Raw genomic sequence first — 12,840 nt, 5'->3', positions numbered from 1 at the left:
TATTTGTGTGGCTCAGTGGTTAAGCGATTCTGTTTCTCGTCTTGTCACAAAAGTCAAGCAATGTTGACAATGATCAGTGGCCGGATGGATGACAGCGATCGTGAAAATGTTATGATCCTGACATTTTGTCAACGTTTTAAGCAGAGAGTGTAAGAGTGTTTGTACAAAAGGAACGCCTAGCAGGCAACTGGTACTGTATGAAATGGAAATATGATTAAATATGGCCTAATGGTGGGATACATGAAACAGTGTGAAGCGTATAGTAACTGTTTAGTCCAAAGGCACAAAAAAAACCACCTTATTCTTCTTACCTGATACATTAAAATAAACAAAAATTTCTCAAAATAAACGTTCATATTTATCTATTTATTTTTATTTATTTTAATGCATCGGGTTAGAATGGTGAGTTTTTCGTGATTTTGGACTCATGGAAAATAAATTCTGATTCTTAAACTCAAAACATCCTGATTTCATCCAGTCTCATCCCGTTCTACTGTACTCTGCCTTAATCTGGAAAAAAAAATATATTTTAAGATTTGGCCAGAAAACTCGTCCTTCAAAAATCGATCGATTTAAATGACCCTCATCTTGGAAAAAAAGCTCTTAAATCTGGGACTTTACGAAGCTCCAGGTTTGAGAGGTTTTTTTTCTTTTCTTTTCTTTTTTTTTCCAAGTTGGTGGTCATTGAAATCGATCAATATTTGAGGGACGAGTTTTCTGGCCAAATTTTAAAATATGGGTTTTTCCAGAGTACGGTTGGCAGCAGCTCTGTCTTTTATATATTTTTTTTTCAACAATGTCAGGAAAACATTAATAAAGACCAACAAAACACACGGGAAGGGAATCAAACATGTATATAAATGCAAATTTATTCATTGCTCGTAGTTCAGCTACCCACTGCTGTAGAATGACTGATGTAACAGTACAACTTATGACATATAATATTGTTATGGGACATCGTCATGTGTGTGTGTGGGGGGGGGGGGGGTATTATCTCTCATAATCCCATGCAAATTGCTTCGGTTTCTCTGGCGTAATTTGTATTGCTATTATTGTTTGTTTGTTGGGTTTTTTTTATCATTATTTGACATTATAATCGTCAACTTCATCATCATCATAGTCGTCGTCGTCGTCGTCACCATCCTAATCATTATCATCATTTAACATCACCATCGTCAACATCATCAATAGCGACAACAGTAAACAGAAACACCATCGTTGTAATCATCATCATTATCATCACCATCATAACCATTATCATCATCATCAACATTATCATCATTATCATCATCATCATCATCATCATCATCATCATCATCATCATCATCATCATCATCATCATCATAAATGTTATTATTATTATTATTATATATTATTATTATTATTATTATTATTATTATTATTATTATTATTTATTATTATTATTATTTTATTATTATTATTATTGTTATTGCTACTACTACTAGTAGTAGAATCGACTCTCTATTTACGATTTCCTTGTGATGGTAAAATCCTACATCTACAAAATCTCATCATGCACGTTGCTACCATTTGTTTTGTCGTCAATGGACAGTCTCCATACAAATATCAATACTTTGCTTTGGTCAGATGGTATCAATAAACGTAATTCGTTGGTATTTGTAAATAGGCCTAATATAAATATATATGCTTTTTCCCCTCGATTTTATCATAAATGAATACGAAATGGTACATTACGTAGATGTTCCTGTTTTTAAATTATGTTAGTATTAGTTATAATATGTGCGGCAATGTGGTCTTGTGGTATGACACTCGCTTTCGGATCGGAAGGTCCTGGGTTCGATCCTCATCTTGGCGCTTATCTGAATCCTTGGAAAAGGCTCATTACTCACATTCTTTCGCCGTAATCGGGTGTAATATGAATTAATATGGGCATTAATAGCGTTGTCTCTGTCGGGGGAAAAATTGTAATATCGCCGTACAGGCATCATGTCTTGTTCTACATATTACGTGTTGCTGTTGGTCAGGGATCCTTTGTAAAGCGCTTTGAGCACGATTAGTGGATATTGCTCTAAATAAAAGCTCAATTTTTTAAAATAATATTATTGTAAGGCTCTTGCATGAGTCTCCATTTTATAGGTCTTCTCCCACTATATACCACCTTAGGTACGCTTCTTTCTCTTCCGTTAGATTATAATAGAGTTTTATTTCTGGCCTCTGTCAGTATCTTTGGATCTCAGTGTGGGGAAACAGTAAGATTCAATTTGTGTAGGGTATTTTATATTATATGTGTTTTTTTTTTCTATTTGGAATATCCAGATTGATATAATATTTCATTACAATTTTTTCGGTTTTTATTGAAGGTTATATGACGTAAAATTGAATTATCGCCTTAAAACTTCTAAAAGGAAATAGAAAATATAAATTAATAAGTCGAACATGGTCTCTGCTTTTTCTCTCCATCAGTTTAATATTTCCATATATTTCTTTTCACAGATTTGTACGGACCGAGATGAACATCACGCCACCAACGTTGCAATATTCATTTTACTAGTCGTATGAGCTAACTCAACTATACACACTTTGATCTTAAACTACGCGGTCTCTCCGGGGGGAAAAAGAAAGAAAGAAAGACTGCGTACGCTTCGTCGAATTATTCAAAATATCTAGCCTCAATTATCTGTATTTATGAATGCCAGATAGTGCGACTTCAGAGATAGTGATTGATTCACGTAATACCTATCCTCAACGATCTTGGATAGAGATATGGCCAATGATGCCCCTTTCAAAAATCAGACAAAAGCCTCTCCGTTTTTCCTGTTCTTGACAACATCAGAAGTCGTTGGAGTTGGAGTTGGAGTTAAAAAAACGACTTGAATGAAGATCCGAGTGGTCAACACCAGCGACAGGGAGACGGTTACCTACCCTCTCCCTCTTCTGGTCGGCGATATAGAAGGCTCTACGCAAGATGGACGAGTTTTGGTGTCTTCTTCCGGTGATCCTGATGGGGTCATCGACTGGCCTGTTGTGGATGGATGCTTTAAGGTAGAGTCTCTCTCTCTCTCTCTCTCTCTCTCTCTCTCTCTCTCTCTCTCTCTCTCTCTCTCTCTCTCTCTCTCTCTCTCTCTCAATGGATACTGCTGGACCCTCACAAAACATTTTTTTTCATTTTTGCCAGAAAATGTATACTTCAAATAACCCGTCTAAATGGCCCCACTCGACAAGAGGTGTCAAACATTCTTAAAAGAAGACTCGGCTTTGAGATTTTTGACTGGTGGGGTGGGGGGGGGGGTAATCTTCATCGATAGATTTGTCATGTAAAAGTTTTCCGGTTAAAGTGAAGGGAAAAAAAATTCACAGTACGAAGAATGGGATGTGTCTTGGCACGGCAGAGACATGGGCGTCTTTAATTTAGAGGTCACGAATTTCAATAGACACTTAAATAACCACGCCTCTCGGACAGTCTTCATAATATAAACAAAGGATAGCAAGCAATTGCTATTGTCTTGTTTCACGCTATAGAAACGGGGATAAAATCCGGTTCCATGGGCCTGATGGTTTTGAAGGACTACTTTTTTTTTTACAGGTTCTGGTCCGACTACAACCCGGTGAAAATATAATCAACATGAGATGGGAACACGAGTCCTTGACCTTAAGACTCAATTATGACCCTCCTGGATTTTGTCACGTGGTGAAACCTGTCTACATTGTATGCGCAGATGATGATGGTTATTTCCAAGTGAGTATTATGTATTATTTTATGGGGGTTTTGAAAAGGGAAACCTACGTGCGATTTCAAATGCCATTTTGAAAAGAAATCGTGAGAAATCGCCAAGTGGTTTTGGATTTCAAATTATTTTTTTAAACAAGTAAATACGCTTTTTATGGACATGAGGCGTGCAGACTTGCCGAGTACTACGAAAAACTCGGTAGAAATACGAAATTTTGGCTCCGATTTCAGAACTATACGAGTATTTCTAAGTCATTAAAACTTATTGAAAATAAAAGTTGATGCCAGAGGGCGAATTGTTGATTTGTAAAGCTAACTATAACGACCATAAAAACTACGAATTTTTGTCTGGTCGTGCACTATTTTGTTTCCTTTCTTGATTTGTGACTTAAAGTCCAAAGTTTGTTTACAAACTGTAACTGTTTTAACTTTACATTATTGTTTAAAGCTGAATAAATACATGGTGTGTTCAATACAAATGAATTTGCTGTAACTCAATAGATTTTGCTATTTTTGTTTATATATGCAAATGTTTAGATTAAGGAATAATAATGTAACGTTAATTTCAGAGTTCCTTCAGCATTAAGAAAAGAAAATCCTTGAAATGCGATGTGTGAATTCACAATTATTTTACTATCAATCGGGGAAGTTTAATTTTGATTTCTTATCTCTTCTTCCAGGGACCCCCAGGCACCAACTGTTCCCCAGAATCGGCCGCCAGGCGTATTGGTTTAGGGTCAGAGGTCATTCAGACCCTGACGGCCGAGAAGATGAAGGAGCAAGGATTCGTCCGCCGACCTGATGGACGGGTTGGAATCACATTCCAGTTGGAGACTGGAGAGGATGGTCGAGCCGTCTGCAAAATTTTCCGAAGCCAATTGAGGCTGGAGGAGGCCTATGCTATGAATGGGTTGGTTTTTGTCTTGTGGTTATTCGGTTAATGTACTACTACTACTACTACTACTACTACTACTACTACTACTACTACTACTACTACTACTACTACTACTACTACTACTACTACTACTACTTCAACTACTACTACTGCTACTACTACTACTACTACTCTACTACTACTACTACTACTACTACTACTACTATGCTACTACTACTACTACTACTACTACTATACTACTACTACTACTACTACTACTTACTACTACTACTACTATACTACTACTACTACTACTACTACTATCTACTACTACTATACTATACTACTACTACTACTACTACTACTACTATACTATACTACTACTACTACTACTACTACTATACTACTACTACTACTACTACTATTACACTACTACTACTACTACTACTATACTACTACTACTACTACTACTAACTACTACTACTACTACTATACTACTACTACTACTACTACTACTAACTACTACTACTACTACTACTACTACTACTACTATCTACTACTACTACTACTACTACTATACTACTACACTATCTTACTATCTTCTTCTTCTTCTTCTTCTTCTTCTTTCTTCTTCTTCTTCTTCTTCTTTCTTCTTTTCTCTTCTTCTTCTTCTTCTTCTTCTTCTTCTTCTTTTTCTTCTTCTTCTTCTTCTTCTTCTTGTTATTGTTGTTTTAGTGGCGGTGCTGTTGTTTTTATCATCATTAATGTTCTCATTTTTTTTGTAGGTATGAGCTGTGGAACTATTTTGGCAAAGAGTTGATGACGTCACCCTTGTTCAGCCAGAAGTCTCGAACCAAATTCTATTGTTTCATGTCTTTTACTCGATACCGCCTTCCAAATGACGCCCCTACACCAAAGACTCACAGTGAAATTTTGAAATACACTCAGGGACACACAGCTTTAGGTGTGTATTTTTTTTTATCTCTTATTTTGGACAACATGAATTGTATCACATGCTTGACGTGTCTTATCTTTCTTTTCTTCTTCTGGTTTATTTTTTTTTCAAAATGTTTATTGTGCGGCTATGTGGTCTTGTAGTATGACACTCGCTTTCGTATCGGAAGGTCCTGGGTTCGAGCCTCACTCGGCGCATAGTTGAGTCCTTGGAAAATGCCCTTTACTCACTTTCTCTCACCATAATCAGGTGTAAAATGAGTGCCATAATTTTTTTTTTGTCTGTTTGCTTTTTCGTTGGTTTGCTGTTTATTTAATTTTTAAAATTTTTAGATATTTCTTTGGTTATTCTATTATACTTTCGTTTATTTTAGTTTGTTTTGATTTTTTAATCGTTTAGGATTTTTAAAAATTTGTTTGTTACTTAAATAATTAATATAACATTTTCTGACATCCATCAAACTCTTCATCTTGTTATTTTCATTTATTCCTGAAGATCTTTGATTATTTTAATCTCTTCCGTTGTCTGCCAATGCTGTTTCATTTGAAGTATATTTTTTTTAAACAAAATCCATTAATTTTTTTAAATTTTCATTTGTCTCCAATCTCTTCTTTGTGGAGCCGTTTACTTGGTTAATTGTTGTTGTTTTGGCGTTTATTTTTCCATCAGATGATAGACTGTCTGTAACTCGTAAACATACAACTTTGACAAAATCAATATGGTATAATTTGAAATTATCTTTTCTTATCTATATTTTCTTTTTTTTTTTGCATTGTGGGTTGGTTTATTTGTTTTGTTATATTGTTTTGTTTTGTTTTTTGGTTTGTTTGTTTTTTCTGGGGAGGGGAGTAATTTGTAATGATTATCATCATCATTATCATCATCGTCGTCATAACAATCATTATAACCTTCATCATGATGATGATGATCATCATCATCATAATCATTGTAATCCCCATCATCATCATCATCATCATCATCATAATCATTGTAATCCCCATCATCATCATCATCATCATCATCATCATCATCATCATCATAATCATTGTAATCCTCATCATCATCATCATCATCATCATCATCATCATCATCATCATCATCATCATCATCATCATCACCCTAATCATCATCATCACCCTAATCATCATCATCATCATCACCATCATCATCATCACACTAATCATCATCATCATCATCACCATCATAATCATCATCATCATTATCACCATAATCATCATCATCATCATCACACTAATCATGGTCAGTGTTGTCACTGCCATTTGTAATGCCATTGTTTTCTCCATCACCAAATTCTGCAATTTTCACCAGTCAGATTCATGGCAACATCATATTTGAATAATTTTGTTTACTATGAGATTACATCTTAAAAATGAGACCTTTCATTGCGTGTTACGTTTTTGTTTTTTTTTCGTTTTTGAATATTTTATTCATTTTTGTATGATTTGTCGTTGTCTTTGCGTAGGGAGTCTGTTTTTGTTTGTTTGTTTTGTTGGGCTTTTTTTTGTTTTGTTTTTGGGTTGTTTTTTTTTTAATTTTGTTTTTGTTTTTGTTTTGTTTTGTTGTTTGGGGGGATTTGTTGGGTTGTTTTTTTTATGTGTTGTTTTTTTTCTTTTTTTCTTTTTTTTTTTTTTGAGTGGGTGGTTATTTTTTATGAAGAGGGGGGGGGGAATTTTTATGTTTTGTTAATTGGGTAGTTTAAAATTTGATGATGATGATCATCATCAAATGGCCCAAAGTATAATTGAAACTGGAAATTGGTCAATCTAAATGGGACACATCGTCTCAATCTGCTGTATTATGTCGGGGATAAAGATACACCAAAAACGAAATTTTAAATTTAAAGGACATTCAAAGTTGTGTAAAACTGTCTGTGAATGATACAATCCATGCTATTTGAGATTCTGTAATTATAAACTACTGTATAAGGCATTTAAAGGATAATTCCTATAAAGCCTTTAGTAAGATAAGATAAGATAAAATGACTAGAAATAAGAAAGTATATTTTTCTTTTCATTTTTTTCAGGAATTTGATCCATTCTCTCTTTTACTAAAACAAAGGTGAATCAAACCAAGGTACATATATAATATGTCAAAATAATTGTAATAGGGCAGAGAGGTTATGACGTCACACCTTCTACTCTTCTGGTTCCAAACACCTTGGAAGTATGTGAACGTTCCTTTAGATGACTAATAATGAATATGTTGCATTTTGAATCATAAGATGGCCAAAATATTTTAGTTGGCAGGATTTATAGCCAGATTGTTAAGGTTATGGGACGTAAAAGAGAGAGGATGGATGATCTTTAGTGACGACCAGCATAATTTTAGACTAGAAAATAAGATGCGATCACTGTGAAACCTGAAGATCAATTACACAAAGTATATATCCAGTCTTCTGGAAGAGTTTTTTTTACACTTCCAATGAGATCGGAACCAGTTTGTGACATCCTATTTTTAGCATCGAGATCATTCCCAACATAACTCCTGTTTGACGCAGTTTGTCACGTGATCATGTTCGGCTATTTATTTTCATCAGGTGGAGGTAACTTGGCATTGTTTGGTACAGGCAACCTTCACACTTGGGCTGATCACCTTTCCAATTTTAATCACTGTCTAACCAATCGTACCAAAATCGACCGGAGAACGCTCATGGACGATAGTGCTTACAGGTAGGTTGAAATCTTAAACCGTGATTTTCGAAATATCAGTGTATAGTGTAATATAGCCACTCTACAACAGTTCTATTATGCATGCTCAGTGTGCTTTATAATATTACTTTATGTGCAGCTATATGGTCTAGTGGTATGACACTCGCCTTCGGATCCAAAGATCGTGGACGGCGCATAGTTGAGTCCTTGGCACGGGCTCTTTACTCACATTCTCTCACCCTACTCAAGTGTAAAATGAGTACCTGGTCGTTAACAGCTTTGTCTCTGTCGGAAAAATTGTAATATTTCCTAACAGTCGTCATATCTCGTCCTACATGCTAAGTGTTGCTGTTGGCTGTAAAGCGCTTTGAGCTCGTAAGTTGATATTGCGCCTTATAAAAGCTCAAGTTTTGTTTTGTTTTTGTTTTTGTTGGATTATGAAATGAGAAATAAGTAAGCATCACTATCAATAAAAATAAGAATTTGAAAGAAAAAAAAAAGAGAAGTACTAAAAGACAAGAGAGAAAAAAAAACTTTCGCGATCAGTGTGTTGAATCCGGAACCCGGCTAGTCTGGCTACGGCGGCGATGTGTTGTGCACTTCATCATTTAAAAAAATAATTTAAAAACAGAGGTTTTATATAGCGCAATGTCCACTAAACGTGCTCAAATCGCTTTACAATTTGTTCCAAAAATCTCATTCAAATTGAGTCAACAGAATGATAACAAAAATCTTTTAAAAGACAGTGACTAAACTACCGCATTCTGGAAAAACACATATTTAAAATTTTGGCCAGAAAGCGCGTCCAACCTTCAGATATCGATCGATTAAAATGTTCATCGTCTTGTCAAAGAACTCTCAAACGTTGGACGTCGCGGAGTCTCAGGTTTGGTAGTTATAGACAAAATGAGGCTCATTTTTTGTCGATCGATATTTGAGGGACGAGTTTTATGCCCAAAATTTTTAATTTGTGTTTCTCCATTGTACCTACGACAGTAAGGATGAATTTAGATTTGTCATTCTGATTTAAATTGTTTTTAAAGTCTTAATAGAAGACCCCTCTTCTTCCCCACTAAAGAAGGCAAAGATAACACCGTCAAGTAAATAGATAGTTGTCATAGGGTAATTTATTTATTAACTGCCGAAAATGCTAAATTAACATTACATTTTTTTAAATTATTATTTTACGCCAAATAACTTTCTTTTTTTTTTACAATGTCACAAATTCCTGAATGCTAAATTATTGATAAAAGCAAACCTTGTTCAATCTTTGTTTGAGTTTAACAACATCCTTAGTCTGTACTTTGGATTGGATCAACTTGACCACCCGCTGTCTTCAAAACGCTTGGCATCAGAACCAGGCGTTGTTCCGTGGTTAGGACCATCTTTAAACCCTTCTATCCACAGGCCTTGTATCTGACACACTGGGGAAAAAAGCAAAGACGGGTTAAAACTCAAGTGTATAGTTATAAAGACAAATGGTGTTGATGTTTTAGATTTTAATAATAACAATAATGATAATAATAGTAATAATAATAATAATAATAATAATAATAATAATAATAATAATAATAATAATAATAATAATAATAATAAATAATAATAATAATAATAATAATATAATAATAATAATAATAATATAATAATAATAATAATAATAATGATAATAATAATAATGATAGTAATAATAATATAATAATAATAATAATTAATAATAATAATAATAATAATAATAATAATAATAATAATAATAATAATAATAATAATAATAATAATAATAATAATAATAATAATAATAATAATAATAATAATAATAATAATAATAATAATAATAATAATAATAATAATAATATTAATAATAATGATAATAATGATGATGATGGTGATGATGATGCGGCTTTGGGGTCTAGTGGTATGGCCTGCAGGTCCCAGATCCAGAGTCGTCCTGTCATGGGCAGTGTGATTTGGGTTCCTGGAATACTCTCTTTACTCACCTTTTCTCGGCATACACGGGTGTGAAATAAGTAAAAGCGTTATATCTGTTGGAAAATAGAATATTATAATAGCTCCTTACTGGCGTCATGTCTCGTCGGGTATGTTAAGTTCTGCTGTAGGCTTTGGACCTCTTGTAAAGTGCTTTGAGCCCATTATGGGGATATCGTTCATTAAAAATCTCTGAGGACGGCTCATAAAGCTACTCTTTTATTTTTTTTTTATTTTTTTTTTTTGGGGGGGGGGGTACGCGGCATAGAGGTATGGTATATTTGCGTCATATTTTAAAGACCCTGAGTTTGACGCACCATTTCACGATGTGGCCCCTAGATCCCTTTGTAGAGTTTTGATGCCAGGAATATTCCAGTCTTCCTTCGGGATAGACCCTAAAGACAAATTTCCTTTCGGGGATGAATAACGGTTTCTTTTATTTTGATTATTATATTTCTGCAGCTATGTTGTCTAATGGTATGACACTCGCCTTCGGATCAGAAGGTCCTGGGTTAGAGTCCCGAGCGGCGTTTAGTTGAGTCCTTGGAAAAGGTTCTTTACTCGCCGTACTCGGGTATAAAATGAGTACCTGGCCGTTAAGAGCGTTGTCTTAGTCCGAAAAAAATTAATTGTATTTTCGCCTAGCAGACGCCAAGACTCGTCCTTCATGTTAGTGTTTGCTACTATTGGCTAGAGACCCCTTGTAAAGCGCTTTGAGCACTTTTAGTTGATATTACGTTATATGAAAGCTCTTTCTTTTTTTCTTTTTCTTTTTTTTAAAACTTGCTTCTTGTATAATATAAAGGGAACTTACTGCAGAGTAAAATAGCCATGCTGATAATCAGTTTGTAATCCATCCTTGTTGTTTTTTTTTTGTCTTCTGTGAGATAAAGAATTCAAAGACAAATATTTGAAATTATCATTTATTTTCTGGCGTATTTTCACAAGTTATGTAACTTGTCGATGTGTGTCTTATCTGAACAATGGAAGAATAATAGTAAAATCATAATGGAATGGAATCTACTCATTGAGCTAAGATCATGTGACTGTAAAAACGAGTTATGGAAGCCGAAAATGTTGATACTTTTTGAAAAAGTTATAGGTGATTTGAAAGGATGAACGTTTAGATTTTACAATTTTTTTAAAAATCAATTGTGATGATGGTGATGATGATGATGATGATGATAATAATAATGCTGATTATGACAAATAATAATAATAATAAAATATAATAATAATATAATAATAATAATAATAATAATAATAATAATAATAATAATAATAATAATAATAATAATAATAATAATAATAATAATAATAATAATAATAATAATTTACCTTTTTCTGTATTTTTCTTAAAGTTTAAAAGAGCTAAAATTGTATGATAATATTTTCACCGTTAGAAAGGTGGGGTTATCACAAATCAAATAGTAGTACCTACCTACTTACGACTAACGGGTCACGATTTGAGGAGCTGCTGTAGTTTTGGATTCACCGAATATACGGTTGACCATGCAACGATTGAATATGAAACGTCACAATAAATACGCTTGTATCATGGTAATTTAACTTTTGAATTTGTCACGCATCATAATGCATAGATAGATGGGCCAATCAATTGCCAATATTCATCACTTTTCATCCGAATTGTCTTTGTATTTTATCATTTATCTCTGTGTGTGTAGATTGTGATTTCACCTTTATTATTACAGCCCTTTTGTGATTTAATAGCTCGTATTAAGTATGATTTTTGTTTGAACATAATTTGCTTTGGTCAGTGTTGTATTAATGTTTTATTAGAAGAATCCTTTGATATTGGTTGTCCATTTGGGTGTATCATGCTTTGCTTTACAAAGGCTACAGTCAAACACATAAAAGATACAATATTTATACCATTCACTGACAAAATAGATTTTAGATGAAATTGATAGAATTTTTTTATCAATGGATATATACCGATGAATTAAGATGATCTTCAACTTTTCAAAAGTTCTTGAACCCGGGATTTTGAAAACGTCTCAGGCTGAATGATTTTTAGACAAACTGGGAGTTATCCTATTTCAACGATATTTGATGAATTTTTTGGGCAAAAGTGAACAAGGATTTTTTTTTATCAATGTGCGTCACAGTTCTTCACAGGAAAGAGGCGAGCAATAAAATTATGTTCGCGCTTTGAGGTTTGATTGCTGTAGCTTGTGGCATGCTGTGGATATGATTTTGTTGAGGTTTATATCAATAATAGGGTAGTAGTAGGGTAGTAGAAATAATGATTAAGATAATAATGACAATAATAATAATAGTGTCATGCTGTGGATAAGATTTTGTTGAGGTTTAGAGCAATAATAGTGATGTTTATAACTGCATTGCTGACCAACAGCGTGTTCTAATAAGTAGCGCTTTAGGATCGGCATGGTATTTAGTAGGGTAGTAGATATAATGATTAAGATAATGATAATAATAATAATAATAATAATAATAATAATAATAATAATAATAATAATAATAAATAATAATATAAGTAGTAGTAATAGTAGTAGTAGTAGTAGTAGTAGTAGTAGTAGTAGTGTAGTATGTTGTTGTTGTTGTTGTAGTAGTAGCAGTAGTAGTAATAGTAGTTGTAGTTGTAGTAGTAGTAGTAGTAGTAGTAGTA

At 33.5% G+C, this 12,840-nt stretch overlaps 1 protein-coding gene and 1 long non-coding RNA gene across 2 annotated transcripts in view; one reads left to right on the top strand and one right to left on the bottom strand.

The window, feature by feature from the left end:
* The window catches only part of LOC144967737 (uncharacterized), a 66,955-nt gene that overhangs the window by 42,409 nt on the left and 11,706 nt on the right, over positions 1 to 12,840 (top strand). The window contains exons 2-6 of the mRNA XM_078905318.1: positions 2,476 to 3,024; positions 3,566 to 3,718; positions 4,390 to 4,619; positions 5,369 to 5,547; positions 8,096 to 8,228. Coding sequence (XP_078761444.1) covers positions 2,857 to 3,024; positions 3,566 to 3,718; positions 4,390 to 4,619; positions 5,369 to 5,547; positions 8,096 to 8,228 — 863 coding nt within the window. The 5' untranslated portion in view covers positions 2,476 to 2,856. The remainder of the gene's footprint in view (positions 1 to 2,475; positions 3,025 to 3,565; positions 3,719 to 4,389; positions 4,620 to 5,368; positions 5,548 to 8,095; positions 8,229 to 12,840) is intronic.
* Positions 9,309 to 11,711, bottom strand: LOC144969544 (uncharacterized). The gene is made up of 3 exons (XR_013644767.1): positions 11,632 to 11,711; positions 11,005 to 11,070; positions 9,309 to 9,631 (listed from the first exon to the last, which is right to left on the bottom strand). It is a non-coding gene; the product is annotated as an uncharacterized LOC144969544 (long non-coding RNA).

Source organism: Berghia stephanieae, chromosome 3 (assembly GCF_034508935.2).
Source record: "Berghia stephanieae isolate SIO BIC M18660-M18661 chromosome 3, UCSD_Bste_1.3, whole genome shotgun sequence".
NCBI lineage: Eukaryota > Metazoa > Mollusca > Gastropoda > Nudibranchia > Aeolidiidae > Berghia > Berghia stephanieae.
The sequence above is the reverse complement of the archived record's forward strand: the minus strand, read 5'-3'. Positions and strand labels throughout refer to the sequence as shown.